Genomic DNA, 18494 nt, shown 5'->3' with positions numbered 1-18494 from the left:
CAGTTCATACTTTACAAGTTGAATACTCTTCATCAAGAAGACTATTTCGTGCCTTCCATTTCATTAGGGCACAGAAGCTTTCCAAACAAGAGTTTATCCCTATCATACCTAATATAAACTGTCATTTGAGTGAAAGAGATGAACTCCTGTTCACAAAACCCCTGTGTCCCTTTGAAATGTTAGGCTCCATTTGATCGTCAAAACTCCTGTAAATCCTCGATTCGCAACAATGGTCGATACAACCATAATCCGAGAACCGTTAGTTCAACAGATTAACGAATTTTGTCCGATATCATTTCATTATTGATTGATCGAGACTCTATGGATGTTTTGACAATTCCGAATGGTTGTGATTCTGATAGCATCACTTAACTCGTTTACACAGAACTGTCGGCCTGGAATTATTAAACAATCTAAAGTTACAAAAAAAACTAGCTATTCTGAGTGCCTTGCAAAAAACTTATTTATTAAAATACCAGATCCTAACCTAACACCCTCATTAAGATAAGAAAAAATTAAATTATTTAATATAATCCCACAATGCCTAGAAGAGACCTCTCTTACTGTTGTGCGTAAGCGTTGCTTTGCTTTATGAATTTCTACCTAAGCTAACGATGTATCAAAAAGATTTAAACCTGTTCCTACCAGATTTTATAAACAAGAATATTGAGATGCAAATAAAAAAAAAATCAATATCTTGCAATTTTACATAATATAAAAGTTGTGATTTCTATCAACACAAGTATATAAATATAAAATAAATGTGTGATATATATCAACATCGGAAACCATCTTGGCAAATAGCCCTGAAACGACGGCAACGTGTGGCTCCATCTCCAGGGTTTAACTGTTGTAATACTACTTCTATCAAAAAACAATAAAAATTGTGAACTGATATACAAATAGGATAGAAATCGCGATTTGAAAAAGAAATGACCATTTACGTCAAAAGATCCGTAGTTCCTCGATTCGCAACAATGGTCGATACAACCATAATCCGAAAACCGTTAGTTCAACAGATCAACGAATTTTGTCCGATATCATTACATTATTGATTGATCGAGACTCTATGAACAATTTGACATAAACGAATGCCTAGTATTCTACATCAATCAAAGTTTAATGACAGCATTACTCTAACTTAACAATTGCAACTAAATTTATCATCAAATAGATTTGGAAATCATACAGATTTATTTTAAATGCTAATGCTAAGCAACAAATCAATTGTACTATCCTAAAGTCCCACCTAAATCCCACATTGTGATAGTGAAAAAGTCACAGAAGAGCGGTGTCTTGTGCAATTGTGATATTTTCACTATCGGAGAACTACCTAGTTCACGAAGACAGCTTATCGGTCAACGCTTAAGCCCTGGGGCTGCGACAAAGCGGGTTCTCGTAGCATGAAGTGGTGTCCATAGTGCTTATAAAAAAAGAATGTATACCCAAATTTAAACTAATGCACTAGGATCAAATCATGCCCCTTGACTTTACAAGGCCCAGGGCAAATTAATCTTCCTGCCGATAATTTGAGACCGAAAGAATTGCAGTGAAAGTTATGAGCTGAGATTTCGGGCAAGATAATTACAGTCGCTGAGAATGAAAATTTGATATTTTAACGACCCCTCGAGTATTTGTAATTTTACCAAGAGAGCGTTTCTTTCATTTTGAAGTAAAATGTCTGTGATTAATATTTATTAGAGCTAAATAAACGTTTATTCAAGAACATTGATGCGAAATATTTTCCATCCCGTCACATTAACAAAGTTTTGCGAATATACAAATATATATTTTCTATTGTTGTAATCCCAATACAAATTTACTCACAACAAACAACGGAATACGTCTAGGAATTTCCATCAATGATTTTTATTAACTTTTATAGCATAATTAGTATTATATGGAATCACAACTTAGCGCCGCTATGAAAATCTTTGGTTAAATAATGATTCGATCAATCGATGGTGCAATTTATATCGATAAAAAGAAGCAAAAGCAAGTTTTGGTGAAGGAGTAAAGCAAACCTAATAAATTAATGCTAATGTGGTGCTATTTATTTCAAATAAATTTCACGAATTCCGACGGCATTTTAAAAATCAGACTAGTCAAAAATACGTAATTTTATCAGCAAAATTTGACAAAACCTTGTGCTTGCCAGCCTCAAACCACAACGGCACCCGCTTCCGATCGGCTTGTCGGCAACTCCGGACAGTGCTTCCACTGGTCGTTTATCGGATCGTAGCATTCGAACGAAGCGATGGTAACCTGCGCCCGGTAAAAGTTAATCTCGCACGGTTGATCGCCACCCGCAACGTACAGCAGTCCGTCGGCGGCGGCCACCGCAGGGCTTGCACGGCTCACCGACATCGGTGCCACCATGGACCATTTGTTTTCATCGAACGAGTATTTTTCCACCGTGCAAAGCACTTCCTGTTGGCTGCTGTTGCCACCGACCACGTACAGATAGCGATCCAAAATGGCGACACCCATTTGACAGCGCGACGTTTGCATCCGGGCCAGCGAGTTCCACTCGTGCGTTATCGGATTGTAGCTGATTAGATCCGGCAGGTGACGGCTGGACGTTGTGCAACCTCCGACGATGTAGATTAGGCCTGCGAAATTTGAAGGTATTTAAATATTTTTGATGAACAAGTCAACGAAGTTAATATTACCTTCAAAGCTAACTACTCCCATGCTGAACCTTGGCTCCGGCAGGTCGCCAACCATGCGCCAGGAATTTTTCATCGGATCAAAGCACTCGATCGACCCACCAATGTCCTCGCCAATCCATCCACCCATGGCGTACAGCGTACCACCCAACGCGCACAGCCCAAACTCGCACCGCGGCACGATCATCGGCGCCATCGCTTCCCAGTTGTTGTTCTGCGTGTCGTAAACCTCTCCGTTGGCCAGTATCTGACTGCCACGTTCGCCACCGATCACGAAAATCTTCCCCCCGAGGGTGGCCACTCCGGGCAGGATTCGACCAATTTGCATCGGTGCCGATTCGACCCACTCTCGCCGGAAGATGTCGTACTTGATGACGCTCTCGAAGATGCAATCCGCCGGAGTCCATCCGGCATTTTGCTCGCGCCTTGACCCGCCAATGATGTAAATGCTCTTCTTTGCACAAACCCGTGGACAAACGCGCAGTGGCACCAGCTGGCCGCGCTTGGAAGTCAAATCCTTGCGCACCGAACGCAGAGCGATCTTCAACGAAACATCCCTACAGTCAGCAATCGCCTGATCGATCAGTCCCACCGGAACCAGCGCCAATCGGACGTGCGATAGAATCTCAAACACGTACCGACGACGCGGCACCACATCGTGCTTGATCCAGCGCAAAGCCGCCTTAAACACCTGATATTCCGTGTCCACCCGAAGCGATTCCGACGAGATCACCTTCATCAGCAGCGTGTGGGGAATCTCCAGCAGTTCGTCCTCGTCCAACGCAACCTTGGGGAAGTTGGTGTACACGTAGGTGGCGGCCGTTTCCGCCAGCTGGCGACAGTTGTGGGCTTCCGCAAACCTGAGAATGCCGAGCGCGTTGGAAGAGTGCAGCTCCCGGCACAGATACTCGCAGCATCCGTCGACCACTTCCGGCAGCTGGATCATGTCGGCGGCCGCGAGCAGTTCCTGGACGTTGTTCTGGGAATGACAAAACAAAATTGAGTGAAACCGTTTCATACAATAACAGTTCTCTACATTTACGGAAACTGAATTTTCACTGTTTAATGGTTGCGGCTTCTGTCTCACAAGCTGATAGTTAAGGGATCAAATCCCGGCGGAAGGGATCATCGATCCGTCCGCATTGACATACTATCTTTTCAATTTTCTTCTTGTCTTCATGTTTTCAATTGTTTTTTTTTTGTCTTGTGAGGAGATACTGAGCTCGATTTGCTATCATAGAAACCTATTTTTACGCGATGCGCTACGTTTGTTCTTATTTGTAACGCAACATTTTTGCAATATTTTAAAAGCAATTAGTAGGTTTCGTTCAGTGGCAGTGCGTGGCCGAATGGTTACGCTGTCCGCTTTGTAAGAGGATGATTCTGGGTTCGATTATCATCTGCTGTAACCTTCCATCGGATGAGGAAGTAAAATGTCGGTCCCGGCCTTGGTTGTTAGGCCGTTAAGTCATTCCAGGTGTAGGAGTCGTCTCCATGCCATAAGTACAAACAACACACCAAACCAAGCCTACTCCGGTGGAATTGCTGGCGGCGGTTGGACTCGCAATCCAAAGGTCGTCAGCCCAAACACTGGGGTGGAAAGTTCCTTGGAGTAAAAAGAGGTTTGGGTGCTCTCCCCATTCAAGCCTTCGGACTCCTAGGTTCGAACAGAAACTTGTAATAGAGACCACAAAAGACCCGGGGGTCGTTAATGTGGATGGTTTGATTTTTGATTGAGATTTCGTTCAGATCTACAAAATGCTTTTTTGTTGCATCGTTCCAAAGAAATCGAAAAATTAGAAAAACGTAACCCACCGCATAAAAAGTGTTTTCTCTGTATATATTTGCTCCGTTCGCATTGACCTTTTCTCATCCATGATTTTTCTTCTTATTAGACGTTTAAAAGCCAAGGATTGAGGGAGCATCAGGGCTGTGGACATTTTGCTTAAATGGTGGAGACTGGATGTGGATTGTGAAAGACCAGAACTACGTCACACGGGGAACATAGTTTTTTAATAGTACAATTCTTAAAAATTGTATAAGGAGCGGCCGTGGCTGACTGGTTACGGTGTTCGCTTTGTAAGCGAATGGTTCTGGGTTCGATTCCCATCTGCTCCCAACGAGAAAGTTAAGACCATAGAAATTTGAAATTATGAATATGAACGAAAAATCAAAGTCGCTCAAGGCGGGGTTCGATCCCCCGTCCTTTGGAATGGTAAGCAAAAATGCTAACCACTAGGCCATGACGACTTGATGAGCTTGGACTGGAATTAGGAATACTGTTACAGAGAGCGAGTTGTGGCGCTATAACCACGGCAAAAAGTGTCCAGGGCATTTGTGGAAATACAATGTCCCATCCCAGAGGGTCCCGGAGTACCAAACCTTCTTAGCATGGTGCTCCCAACGAATACAACCAAACATCTCGGAGCGTATGGTGGTGTGTCCCCACGCTTCTTCCTCCCCTGTCGATTCAGAATTGTGCTGTTGTTCGAACACCCAATGCTCAAACTCAACCCAATTACGAGTCATCTCTGCGATACGGCTTTACGCAGTAGGCCTGGCCGCTTTAACGCTTGTGATGTTTCAATGCATTCTAATGCAATGGCGCACTACAAATGTTAATAAATGACAAGAAGAGTGCTAGGCGTCATCTAACCTAAGGCACTCTCCAGGATCCCTTCGAAAGATTGGCTGCGCTAGGGTCTGATTAGATTAGATTAGATTAGATTAGTACAATTCTTAAAAATTGTATAATTACTACATCGCCGTTGTTCTGGGAGACGACGACCCAGGGGCCAACATTTATTTCCCCGTCCGACGGAAGGCGTGATCGTCTCGAAAAATGCCAACAGGACCTTCTGGGATCGAACCCAGGCCGACTGGGTGAGAGGTAACCACGCTTACCCCTACACCACGGGTCCCGGCTAAATGGAATGCAATACAATAATGGAATGCATAACAATAGTTAGTTATTTCTTTCGAAAAAATATACCTAGGAAAATAAATTTCATTGAAATTTTTTGTGCCCCCCCCCCCCCTCCCCCTTCAAAATTGGTCCAAAAAATCAGAAGGCAAAAAAAATATTTTTTTTCACAAAACTTAAAATTTTTAATGAAAATAAAAGTCAAATCAACTGAAAACAATCTAAAACCTCTAAAACACCTTTTTCTGCATTGATAATCATATTGAGCATGTTTGGGCTGGATTTAAAATATTTCGAATTTTTAAGAAATTCCAATGTACACTCAAGCCCCGATGGTTTGACACCAACTGTTGACAAACGAACGGGGTCACATTTTAGTTTGACACCCCTTTTACACGGAGTTCACACACACTACCAAACGTTTGGTTTGATAATGTGCGTGAGCGCCGTGTAAAAAGTGACAGTTCGTCACTTTTTAGTCTGACTTTGACCAACCAACGGGGTACAAATTAAAAAAGTGTCAAACGAAAAAGTGACCAACCACCGGGGGTTGAGTGTACAGCACCGCAAAAACTTTCGAAATTTCTAAAAAGATTAAAAAACTTTATTTTTTATTTTTTTTGTATTTACTAAGAACTTGGGTGCAGAATAGTTGTCCGCAAAGCGGCCTCAATTTAGAACTGTCAAAGCGGAACCAATTTACTGTTCGCAAAATAATACCAAGAAGTGGCAAGTATTGTGATCGATCTATAATTTATTTTGTCAGCAATAAAAAAAGTCGATTGCGTCGAGCTATTAAGGTATTCGAAGTCTAAACATCTTAAGAAGAGAGTTGAAATCGAGATTGGCATGATTCGTTGCTAAAATTTCAAAATCGCTATGTCTCACGCAAAAACTATGTTTATGACGCTTTTTGAAATGTTAGCGACGAATTATCAATAACTATGAATGGTACCTGCCAAATAATATTGGATAATCTTACTCCGATATTATCACTGCTTTTCTGATTCACGAAATTCCACCCACTTTTGACACAATTTTTCATCACGTGGAAAACAGAAAAAGGCCTCTTTTGGCCGCCCATCGTTTAGTATACGAAGAAAAAAGTGGGATGCACTTAATTTTTCATCGAAAACATCAACATCATCAGATCCAAAATGTTTCAAAACAATTCACTTCAGCAGCAAAAAATATGTCACGCTTGAGCTTGAACATAGCTTTCTACTTCGTTTATGTTTACAGCTGCAAGGCTGTTGTATTAGTGGGGAGCAGTGGAGAGCTTTCAAAAATCACGTTACGCATTCTGTCTTTTCAGCACCCAGCTAAGGACTTTTTCAACTTTATTTGATTAAAATTGTTGAAATATTATTTTAAACATAAAATATGATGTAAATTTTAATTTTAAGCAAATAATTTTGTATTATCCCCTAATTTTTTGTGGGATGTTTTAAAGGAGAGACATAGGGTAGAGTAGTCATCAATGAGACACGGGGAACAATGATAAAGTGGCTCTCACAAGTCGTAGTTTCAACCAATCAGGCTCATATTTTGGGAAAAGGTGTGTCTACTGGATACACGTCTGCGATAATAGTGGCTTTGGTTATGGACGCTCCCTTGCAAAGTTATTCATAAATGTTTGATTTTGGGGTGTAAAAGTAAATTATGACTGAAAATTACATTTTCGCTCATAGGCTGCCAATAATACAAAAAACAATATTTTTTCAAATTTCTTTCGTCATTTCATAGGGCATGAGTTGGACTACAATGGCCTTTCATTAGATTTGACCAAAATTAAAAATATACCCAGAATCCAGGGCTGTCTCATTGTTCCCCACTCTTTTCAGCCCATGGGTAACAATGAGACACTTTGATTTTTCTTCATTAAACTTTTCAAAATCTAGGGAAATCCTTCAAAATATGAATTGGAAGTGATTTTTGGAATATTTATTGAGTTTTGACTCCATTTAGCCAAAAATATAAAGTTATTTGGTATAAATAAATGGATTTAACTAAATTTAAATACTTTTTAGTATAACTTTTGTTAATTAAAGTTTCAAGTTGGCAAAATTGCTTTAAAATGTTCAAGGCAAGTCACCTGTCATGGAACAATACAAAAACATGATGTTTTACTAGAAAAGTATTGATTTTAGTAGAGTGTCTCATTGTTCCCCACTTGTCTCATTGTTCCTGCCAAGGGCGTCTACAATGAGACAGTTGGATAGCTCTGGCTGTAGAGGTCGGATCGATCTCATATTTTGGTCAATGTTAGAACACATTAAAAGAAAGAAAATGCTACAAAAAGCTCATTTAAACATGCTGATGAAAAAAATACAAAAATCGTTGAAAGTTGAAAACCAAAAGTGTCTCATTGATGACTATCCTACCCTAAACCTGAGATATTTAGTATTAGCATTGGAATTGGCAGAACAAATCATAGTAATTTTCTTTTTTTTTTTAAACATTGTTGTTTCGACCCGTGGTCACTGGCTTTGCTAAAAATTTAAATTTAGAGTTTTTTCAAAAGGTCCTATAAGCTATGAGATTCCCTATGTAGGACCTTTTCAAATAAAACTCTAGAAATGTCGAAAAATTTGTTTTTTTTTTTCATTTGCAATCGGTATTTATATTATTATTCTTTTTTTTTCAATAATTTTGTTCCTGATATTTTTAAGGTGTTCCTAAAATTTTATAATAATTATAAACGATTAACCCCCCTTCAAATGTGGCAAAATTTTAAAATACTTAAAATATATATATTTTTTTTAAAGTTATTTTTTTTTTCTAAAGTCCTAAAATTAAGCTTAAATTTGTGATATAATTGTTCACAACGATAAAGCTTATTTTTATGAGTACAATGACCCTTTGTACGACTGCAAAGAACTCAAAATGGATTTTTAAATCAATTAAAAAAAATCGAAGCCCTTCTTGACAGCTCGTTCCAAGGGGACCATAGTTGAGCAATCGAAAAAAAATTGTCTTGTCAATTATTTTTTTTGCTTGAAAATGAAAAAAATGATCAGAAATGGTTTATTATCATTATACATAAACATTTACATAGGGCTTTAGGACCCTATTGTAAGGGAGGCATTCATAAACCACGTTGGACAATTTTTGGAAATAAAAAAAAACAAACTATTTTTAATATTTTCATAAAAAGCTCACTTTCGAGATAATTTCTGGAGTTTTTTTTTAAAGGTCTAATAAACCAAATTTCCAGTTTTTGATTTTTGGGTGTTTTTGAAATCGCCTTGAGTCAGGTGTATTAAAAAACACCCAAAAAGGAAAAATTGGTTTATTGGACCTTTTCAAAAAACTCCAGATTTGCTCAGTATATTTTCACCCGAAAGCTCCACATTCCACAGTCCAAAACATATATCCAAACGTCGAAACCCCATCACTCACCTGCTTGATCTCAATCTGGCCGGTGTACACAAAATCGATCAGCAGCTTCAGTATGTCCGCCCGCATCGAGTGCAGCGTGACGGACTTTTGCTTGCCCTCGCTCAGTCCCAGCTCGGGCCGGAACATGGCCTCAAAGTAGGCGGAAGCGGCACTCAGCACCGACCGGTGCGCCTGGAGCGACGTGTCTCCGACGACGATCTCGACGTCGCAAAACCGCGAACTCTGCCGCAGGGCGTTCAGATTGAGCAGCACCTTTTGCGGATACTGCGAGCAGGAAAAGACGGGCGGTCGCCCGTTCGGACCAACTTCGTTCCCCGGCTGGTTGATGGCCATCTGGGACTGGGTGAGCGAACAGATGATGTCGCTTGCGGTGGTGCCTCCATTGCCGTTGTTGTTGTTGAAGCTGTTGAGCGGGGGCATAGCGCCAGCTGCGGAAGGCTGCGTCGTTGCGGGTTGGCGGGGAGAGCGGAAATAAATTGAATCTCGCCCGCGGAAGATTTGCTGCGAATGCCACACTCAATTTCCACTAATTGTCCGCTCGCGTAACGAGAGTCGTGTGGAAGCTCACTGCTGCTGCTGCTGCTGCTGGTGGTCGTTTGTCTAAAACGCCCCAAATTGAGAATAGTGGGGCATGATTTCGATTTTCGATTTTTTTTGCAAATGGAGTGCAACTTTTGATGTCTGTGCCCGTGTCAGACGATTAATTGCTAGGATAATTGTGGTTTGGTTGAGCGTTTTAGCAGAATGCATTACTGTGAATACAAAGAGACGAGTTGTTCCTTTTAATTCCGCTATATATTTTAATATCTTGACAGATACGTATTTCGTCTACTACTTGCAGACTTCATCAGTGTTCTGTTCTCGACAGTCGAGAACAGAACACTGATGAAGTCTGCAAGTAGTAGACGAAATACGTATCTGTCAAGATATTAAAATATATAGCGGAATTAAAAGGAACAACTCGTCTCTTTGTATTCACAATTGCTAGGAATCAATTTAAGTCCCCTCTTTCACTCCCTTCACTTCACTACACATTCACACTAAGCAAGCAAGCACCAACCATCGGCAGCAGAATCTGGTTTACGCCCCAACTCGAAAGAGAGACAATGCAGCTCTTCTACTATACACAGAAAGAGCTATATGTCGGTACTAATAAAGCTTCCCAGACTCTGCTGCGACTGACAGGATATGATAACACCCCACAGCTCAGTTTATGTTTATGCTGCTTTCGATGTATTTGCGGCCAATGTTTTTGGAGCACAATTTGGGGTTTCTATCGTTGTTTTCCCCGGTTCAATATGTTTTGTGCCAAATATCAAGCTTTTTTTTGGCTCACACTACTTTCTCTTGCGATATTGCACTCTACTTATGTTGCGTTTGTCACTGTTTTCTGAATGTCCATGACTTTGAACCACTAAACAAACTTCAATTTGAGTTCACTTAGATTTTAAAGAAACTCCACATAACTTTTCCCTTCTTTTTAGACCACCAACAACTATATTTACAAGATCATCAAAAACAATTAACATTCACTAACAATAAAAACGGAACTGTTACGACCATGTCTTGGATAACAACTGCGACCAGCTGTCAATGTTGTACATGACGTCCCGTCGAAAGCAAAATAAACAAAATTACCAACTCTCTCGCTCTCGTCAAATCGGACAACATAGGGCAAATGCACCCATTTTTGGGGGGAGGATTTTCTATCGAGGTTCACGTGTTGCTGGTGGATGTACGCAGTTGCCGGTACAGTGAAATGACGTTCTCACTTCGTTGGTCACTCTGCGTCAGCCGGAGTTGGATTGTCTGGAGAATGAAGAAAGAAAGGGAAATTATATTTAACGACTTTAAATTATGTTGAAACAAATAGTTTAAAGATACCTTGTACATATTTTTTTGGATTTTATAACATTCTTTTATTCTTTAATTTTTGAATGCCGCCATCTGATATCACAAAATCAGATAATAATCTATAGCCCTATGTAAATGTATAACAGTAAAAACACAATTAAACAAATAAATTGACAAGAAATCATTTTTTCGATAGATCAACTATGGTCCCCTTGGAACGATCTGTCAAGAAGGACCCTCGAGGATAATATTTTTTTTTTTTAAAGGTCCAATAAACCAAATTTTCAGTTTTTGCTTTTTGATTGTTTTTTAATACCCCTGACTTAAGGTGTTTTCTAACCAACCCAAAAAGCAAAAATTGGAAATTTGGTTTATTTGACCTTTTAATCTAATCTAATCAGACCCTAGCGCAGCCAATCTTTCGAAGGGATTCTGGAGAGTGCCTTAGGTTAGATGACGCCTAGCACTCTTCTTGTCATTTATTAACATTTGTAGTGCGCCACTGCATTGAAATGCATTGAAACATCACAAGCGTTAAAGCGGCCAGGCCTACTGCGTAAAGCCGTATCGCAGAGATGACTCGTAATTGTGTTGAGTTTGAGCACTGAGTGTTCGAACAACAACACAATTCTGAATCGACAGGGGAGGAAGAAGCGTGGGGACACACCACCATACGCTCCGAGATTTTTTGGTTGTATTCGTTGGGAGCACCATGCTAAGAAGGTTTGGTACTCCAGGACCCTCTGGGATGGGACATTGTATTTCCACGAATGCCCTGGACATTATTTGCCGTGGTTATAGCGCCACAACTCGCTCTCTGTGTGTGTGTGGTCCAATCCAATACCCGCTAACCGGTAGCGAAATTATGGGAAAGTATAATTTGTATCAGACTTTGTATATGCCGAATGCTGATACAACTTATCTCAGTCCCGGGTATTAGGTGGTGATAGCCCTCGCGCTGCTTCCAACGACCCATTTCAGAATAGCAGAGATCCTAGCGGTTCAATTCCGAGGTCGTTGGGCATTGTTCGGCCCCGCCTTAACATAGAAGCAAGCACCAGATGGATCCTTGATCTATCTTAAGACTCCCAATCCCTTCAGGCAAATCAGGGATCAGAGCGTATTTAATATGAGAAGAATACAACATGTTTTATAACCTTCAGATGGCCGACTGGTTAGAGTCCCAGACCATCAATCCAGAGGTGTGAGTTCGAATCCCACCTGATTAAGTTTCGTTTTTGTTCCAATTCCGGAATCCAAATTTCAAAGCTACCGACCGGGATTTGATCCCTGAACCTTCTGCTTGTGAGGCAGAAGCCGTAACCATTAAACCACGGAGCCAGTTATAGCGCCACAACTCGCTCTCTGTAACATTATTACTAATTCCAGTCCACGCTCACCAAGTCGTCATCATGGCCTAGTGGTTAGCATTTTTGCTTACCAATCCAAAGGACGGGGGATCGAACCCCGCCTCGAGCGACTTTGATTTTTCGTTCATATTCATCATTTCAAATTTATCCCTGGGCCTTGTAAAGTCAAGGGGCATGATTTGATCCTAGTGCATTAGTTAAAATTTGGGTATACATTCTATGGACACCACTTCATGCTACGAGAACTCGCTTTGCCGCAGCCCCAGGGCTTAAGCGTCGACCGATAAGCTGTCTTCGTGAACTAGGTAGTTCTCCGATAGTGAAAATATCACAATTGCACAAGACACCGCTGCTTCTGTGGCTTTTTCACTATCACAATGTGGGTTTTAGGTTGGGACTTCAGGATAGTACAATTGTGTAGTTAGTTAGTATTAGCATTTAAAATAAATCTGTATTCTTTCAAAATCTGTTTAAAGTTAAAGTTAGTTGATATGGTTAAGCTAGAGTAATGCTGTCAATAAACTACTAGGCATATTTTATGTCAAAATTTTCATAGAGTCTCGATCAATCAATAATGTAATGGTATCAGACAAAATTCGTTAATCTGTTGAACTAACGGTTCTCGGATTAGGTTTGTTTCGACCATTGTTGCGAATCGAGGAACTACGGATTTTTTAACGTAAATGGTCATTTCTTTTTCAAATCGCGATGTTTACCCAATTTGTACATCAGTTACTGTTCATAAATTTGTATTGTTATAGAAATGTTTAGCTTTGAACACTAAGTTTGGACGATTTTAGATCAAAGTTTAGATTTTCAATTCATGTTAGTTAGCAGATGAATATTTGGACTTATATGAATAATTGAACATTTTGGACTAATGAATAACACACAACTGTTCATTTATTCTAGAGTCAGATCCATACAGCGTCAGTGTTTATTTGGTCGAAGTGTACTAATTCATTGGCAGATCTGATTCTAGTTGTAATGTACGACAAGACTACTGACGGACGTGACAGGACGAGGGCCCAGTTTAGAGGTTTCAACATCAACGATGTGCGGCTGGATCACCCTCTCAAAAAAAAAAAAAAAAAAAAAAAAAAAGACTAATTGTTTGTGTTTCTCCCTGGAGATGGAACCACACGTTGCCGTCGTTTCAGGGCTATTTGCCAAGATGGTTTCCGATGTTGATATATATCACACATTTATTTTATATTTATATACTTGTGTTGATAGAAATCACAGCTTTTATAATATGTAAAATTACAAGATATTGAAATTTTTTATTCGAGTCTCAATATTTTGTTCGTAAAATCTGTTAGAAACAGGTTTAAAACTGTTTGATAATGGGGAGGAATAGTTAGTTTTTTTGTAACTTTTTCAAGGTTGTTTAATAATTCCAGACTTCAGTTATGTGTAAGCCAGTTTAGTAATGCTATCAGAATTTCTGATTTCAATTGAAGTGGTATACTAACCATTCTGAATTGTCAAAAAATCCATAGAGTCTCGATCAATCAATAATGAAATGATATCGGACAAAATTCGTTAATCTGTTGAACTAACGGTTTTCGGATTATGGTTGTATCGATCATTGTTGCGAATCGAGGATCTACTGGAGTTTTGACGATCAAATAGAGCCTAACATTTCAAAAGGACACACAGGTGTGAACAGGATTGTGTCTCTTTCACTCAAATGATAGTTTACATAAGGTATGATAGGGATACACTCTTGTTTGCAAAGCTTGTGTGCTCTAATGAAATGGAAGGCACGAAATAGTCGCCTTAACAACGAGTGTTCAACTTGTAATATCTGGAGTAACATTTGAAAAGGGCGCATAAGCATTTTGACAGCTGGAACTATTATGCAAATTCCGAGACTACAGGTAACTATTTAACAAAACCCGCAGTATTGCATGGTAGCTGTGCAGGCCAGCTATTTATTACCACGTTCAGTTTTGTGAAAAAGTTTCAATTGGGTCCTAAAATGAAGCTTAGATTGCTGATATTATTGTTTACAGCGATAAAGCTTATTTTTCTGAGTACAATGACCCTTTGTACGACCACAAAGAGTTTAAAATGGATTTTTAAATCAATTTTGAAAAATTAACCTCGCGGTCCTTTTTGACAGAAAAGTTCCTACTTGACAGCTCGTTCCAAGGGGACCATAGTTGATCCATCGAAAAAATGTTGTCTTGTCAAAAAAAAAATTTGCATTAAAATGAAAAAAGTGATCAGAAATTGTTTTTAATCATGTTTTTTATCGTTGTACATAAAAATTGACATAGGGCTTTAGTACCCAATTAGCCTGAGGATTTGCAAAATAGTTCAAACTGTCAAAATGCTTATCCGCCCTTTTCTCGTGTTGCTCCAGATATATGAACGTTTCATTAATGTTTATTGTTTTTGGAAGCAGCCAGACAGGTTTTAAAAATAGGCAAAGAAATGTTTGGCTTTGTAATTAAATATTCAGTATATTCAGTTTTAAAGTTAGATTAACGTAACTGCTCAAGTCATCCAAGTTCTTACTACTCGCACCTACACTAATTTTCTTTCACCTTCCCCCTCCCGATCCCCTATATCTTCCGGTGGTGTTCATTTGGTATGCAATACTAGTTCGGCCACTACCCATTTTTCCACAAGAAACCGGACTTGGACTGACTTGAGGCCGCGTCCCCCACCTTGCTCCGTAAAACGAAAACGAATATTCATCATTTCAAATTTATGTGTTCATAACTTTCTCGTTGGGAGCAGATGGGCATCGAACCCAGAACCATCGCTTACAAAGCGAACACCGTAACCAGTCAGCCACGGCCGCTCCCACTGAAATTTGGTTTATTTTACCTTTTAAAAACTAAACTCTAGATATTATAAAATTGCTTTAAAATCCTTTGTAAACTCTTTGTGGTCGTACAAAGGGTCATTGTACTCAGAAAAATAAGCTTTACCATTGTGAACAATAATATTAGCCATCTAAGCTTAATTTTAGGACCCAATTTTGGAGTATTTTTTTTTGTCAAACTTAGGGTTAGAAACCCACATTTTGAGAAAAATAAAAATCGTGAATTTTCCTAAGTGAAAATTTTGTGAGGACTCTTGAGCAATTCTCTCCACCAAAACTGGAAATGGATTTTATTTATATTTTTGAATTGGCCAAACTTTTTGAGGACCTTTCATATGACCAAAGAAGCCACTTTGTGCCTTTTGTTCACCCATACAAGGATCCATACAATTTTGACAGCTGTCCATTGTCTTTTGCAAGCAGCAACACCAAATATTTCGGCACCCTCTCAAGATGGTATTAGACTACCGCAAACAACCAAACAAGCTCGCACATTTTGACAGTTTGTCTGCGTTGTTTGTTTGCAGAAACGTCAGTCTGCATATATTTTGTCTTGTTTGCGAGTTTGGCAAACTGTTAAACGTAAAGAAGTGCGAGTTTGTTTGTTTGTTTGTTTGTCATAGTCTAATACCACCTTCTGCAAACGTCAATTTAACACAAATTGCTGCCAAATCTGTCTCGGAAAATATCCGGCAGCAATTTTGTATGGTTTGACATTTGCTGAAGGTGACGAGAAAATGTAAACAAATCATTTCGTGCATCAGCTAATTTAAAAACGTAATTACGTAAACATGTAGGTTTTTATTCTCTATTTTTATTTTTTCCGATGTTTTAATTAACTTTTTAATGGCATATTTGGTCACAGGAGAGGCCCTCACAAAGTTTGAACCAAATAAAAACAAATAATATCTCTTTTGATAATCGAGTACATACGAACTGTACTTTATTTTTTCAAATCCCTTTTATTTTTTTGAATATAATCAAGCACGAAGTGAGGTGAGTAACAAACTGTGTTTATTTTTTTCAAACCCATCGATTTTTGTAATGTAAATTTTTATTTTTTTCAGTTTTATTTTTTTTTAATTTTTAAATATTTGAGTTTCTGAATTTTAGATTCTTTTTTTCAGAAAATAAACGGTTGTTAAACTGGGTTTACCCAATGTTTTACTTGATTCGAAGCAGAAAATTTTTAATTTCCTTTTGAAGTAATTTTGGATTTGTTTTTTTTTATTATATAATATATATAGATATATAATCGAATACAACAAAATTAAAACCTCATTTTTTTCTGTCAAATGAGAACGCCAAACGCCACTTTTCGTTTCTGATTTTTTAGAAAAATATTTTGAGAAATTTATCAATCAAATGATTATAACATTTAACCTACCTTCAATTTGTCCATGCTTACACCATCCTTCGACTGAACTCTGAAGCTCGCCGTTTTCACCAGCTTCAGAATCGCCGGCGAGCACGATTTTAAGCAAATCTCATTGCCCATTGCGTCCCACCGTACTTCCACTTCGGCTCCTCCCAAGGAGAGGTAAACTTGCACCGTCGATTCGTTAACCGTTTCCGGCACCGCAAACCCAACGCGGGTGAGGAAGGTTGCCAGACTTCTAACGGATGGTGGCATTTTCAAGCGATACTCAATGCTGGCAGTTGTTTGCAGCGGGCGTCGCTCGTTCAAGTTGATCAGCGATCGGATGGTATCGTGCAGATCTTTTCTCCCAGCTGCGAGTTTGTTGAGCGGTTGAGCTCGTCCGAATTCAAGCAGGTCGGCGAAATCGTCGTTGGATTGAAGCTTGATTGGTATCTGGAGGCTAAGGCAATCGCGTGCGTGGTGGACCAATCGCACTAGGGATACGATAATGGTTGGAAGTCCTTTTTGGATGAAGTATTGCTCCGAGAGGGGGTACAGCAAGCGGATGGAGTTGCAATCTGAATTGAATGCATCGAGCTGTATGTGGTGCACTTTGGCGTCAATTGCCACGACTATCGTCCACTGCTTTTGCAGGTTCAGTATTCGCTGGAAATCGTTCTTGAACGTAAATTGCACTTCGGCCATTAGTCTTATGTCGCCGGAAACCTCTCCCAGCAATAATACGTCAGACGAAAAGGTCGGCATCTCCCGGTGAAACCGTAGGTGGGCATTGACGAAGTTTTTGAAATACGACTGATTCGAGACGCTTGAAAGGATTTCAATCTTTGTCTTTTCCTCGCCGACTTGTTGAACGGTTTTGCGATTTAGTTCGGCTTCGTTCGTGAGCAAGCAGGTCATCTGCTTGGCTTGACTTAGGACTTCGTCGGTCAGTTCGAAATAGTCGTTCTTCTGGAGGTTAGTCCGATCGTTGGTGGATGTGATCGGTGTTGAGTAAATGAGGCAGTTTTCGGTAATTGAAATTACCAATTTGGCATGATCCAGGTAGGTTAGTGCGACGACGCCGGCTAGCGAAAACTCCTTCGATTCTTTCTCGATGGTTTTACTGAGTTCTGAGAAGTAGTATTTCAGCTGGACAAGCTGCGAACCGTTTGAGTAAACCAGAAGTCCCAATTCGGAAACGAATTCGTGTGCCTCTACGCAGTGTCCCAGGCAGATGTTTGACTCCTGGATGAGAAGATTTTCCGGTTCAACGGAAATGCTGCAAACGTTCAGTACATTATTGTCCAACAGTGTGCTGAAGCAGCTCGTACAGGAAGCATAGTTAAAATCCCTAATCTTCACTGGGAAAAGTTTAACCGCTACGACTTCGTAGCTTTCACCGTCAAGCTTAATCCAATACAGTCCGTTATCAAGCGTAAACAGTATCAGTTCCGTCCCTTCAGCCAAATCCTTGCAATTAAGCAATCGTTGAAACAACTTCAAGCTTTCCGCTCGCACCAACACCGTCCCGATCGTACAACTTTGCTGCTTCCGGCTGATTGGAAATCCGCTCTTTTCCCACGACAAATCGAACGTCCTCGTACTCGACCCAATCCGGGGACCCGACACATCGTCAACCACCTCCAACTGTAGCCTGTCCTCTTCCAGCAGTCGCATCAGAGCAAGTTTCGTTCCACCTTCCACCGCGCAGATCGCCCGAACTCCGGATGTTCCCTCAAGCGTTCGACACTCGCGCGACGATGGAAACACCACCAACTCCCCACTTTCCTTCAGACCGACGGTATGATCCACAAGCGCAACGATCTGCACCAAGCTCGCGTCCGCCAGCTTAATGTTGGTCACATTGTGCGGACTGCCGCAGGAACGGATATTTTCCGTTAGGTTCTTCACCACCAGCGTGTAGACATCGCGATCGCCCGGAACGATAAACACGGTTTTGTCATCGTTTCCCACACTGTACAGCGAGCACGGGTAGAACGATCCGCTGGGGAACCGCCAGTTGGTCACTAGCTTCGCGGACATCACTTACGGAATCGAATCACGACAAACGGTCCAC

General features: G+C 40.2%; 2 protein-coding genes across 4 annotated transcripts; both read right to left on the bottom strand.

Moving 5' to 3' along the window:
• Positions 1 to 1887: 1887 nt before the first annotated feature.
• LOC120420828 (actin-binding protein IPP) lies at positions 1888 to 9660 on the bottom strand. The gene is made up of 3 exons (XM_039583950.2): positions 8995 to 9660; positions 2673 to 3648; positions 1888 to 2612 (listed from the first exon to the last, which is right to left on the bottom strand). The coding sequence occupies exons 1-3, from the start codon at positions 9412 to 9414 to the stop codon at positions 2161 to 2163; spliced, it is 1848 nt and encodes a 615-aa protein (XP_039439884.1). The 5' UTR covers positions 9415 to 9660; the 3' UTR covers positions 1888 to 2160.
• Positions 9452 to 18479, bottom strand: LOC120420827 (uncharacterized). Of its 3 annotated transcripts, none has more exons than XR_008212172.1 (3): positions 16445 to 18479; positions 10633 to 10803; positions 9452 to 9594 (listed from the first exon to the last, which is right to left on the bottom strand). XR_008212172.1 is itself a non-coding variant. In XM_039583949.2 (2 exons), the coding sequence occupies exons 1-2, from the start codon at positions 18458 to 18460 to the stop codon at positions 10711 to 10713; spliced, it is 2109 nt and encodes a 702-aa protein (XP_039439883.1). In that variant the 5' UTR covers positions 18461 to 18479; the 3' UTR covers positions 10485 to 10710. The 3 variants fall into 3 exon arrangements, 1 of the variants encoding a protein (XP_039439883.1); XR_008212171.1 differs by lacking the exon at positions 9452 to 9594 and adding an exon at positions 10039 to 10489; XM_039583949.2 differs by lacking the exon at positions 9452 to 9594 and having other exon boundaries at positions 10485 to 10803.
• Positions 18480 to 18494: the final 15 nt, after the last annotated feature.

Source organism: Culex pipiens, chromosome 2 (assembly GCF_016801865.2).
Source record: "Culex pipiens pallens isolate TS chromosome 2, TS_CPP_V2, whole genome shotgun sequence".
Classification (NCBI taxonomy): domain Eukaryota; kingdom Metazoa; phylum Arthropoda; class Insecta; order Diptera; family Culicidae; genus Culex; species Culex pipiens.
The sequence above is the reverse complement of the archived record's forward strand: the minus strand, read 5'-3'. Positions and strand labels throughout refer to the sequence as shown.

Coding starts and splice junctions, on each gene's coding strand:
- LOC120420828 (XM_039583950.2), bottom strand. CDS start 9,414: ATGCCCCCGCTCAACAGCTTCAACAACAACAACGGCAATGGAGGCACC. Junction 3,649..8,994: donor GCCAGATTGAGATCAAGCAG/GTGAGTGATGGG, acceptor TGTCATTCCCAG/AACAACGTCCAGGAACTGCT. Junction 2,613..2,672: donor GGGAGTAGTTAGCTTTGAAG/GTAATATTAACT, acceptor CAAATTTCGCAG/GCCTAATCTACATCGTCGGA.
- LOC120420827 (XM_039583949.2), bottom strand. CDS start 18,460: ATGTCCGCGAAGCTAGTGACCAACTGGCGGTTCCCCAGCGGATCGTTC. Junction 10,804..16,444: donor TAAGCATGGACAAATTGAAG/GTAGGTTAAATG, acceptor TTCATTCTCCAG/ACAATCCAACTCCGGCTGAC.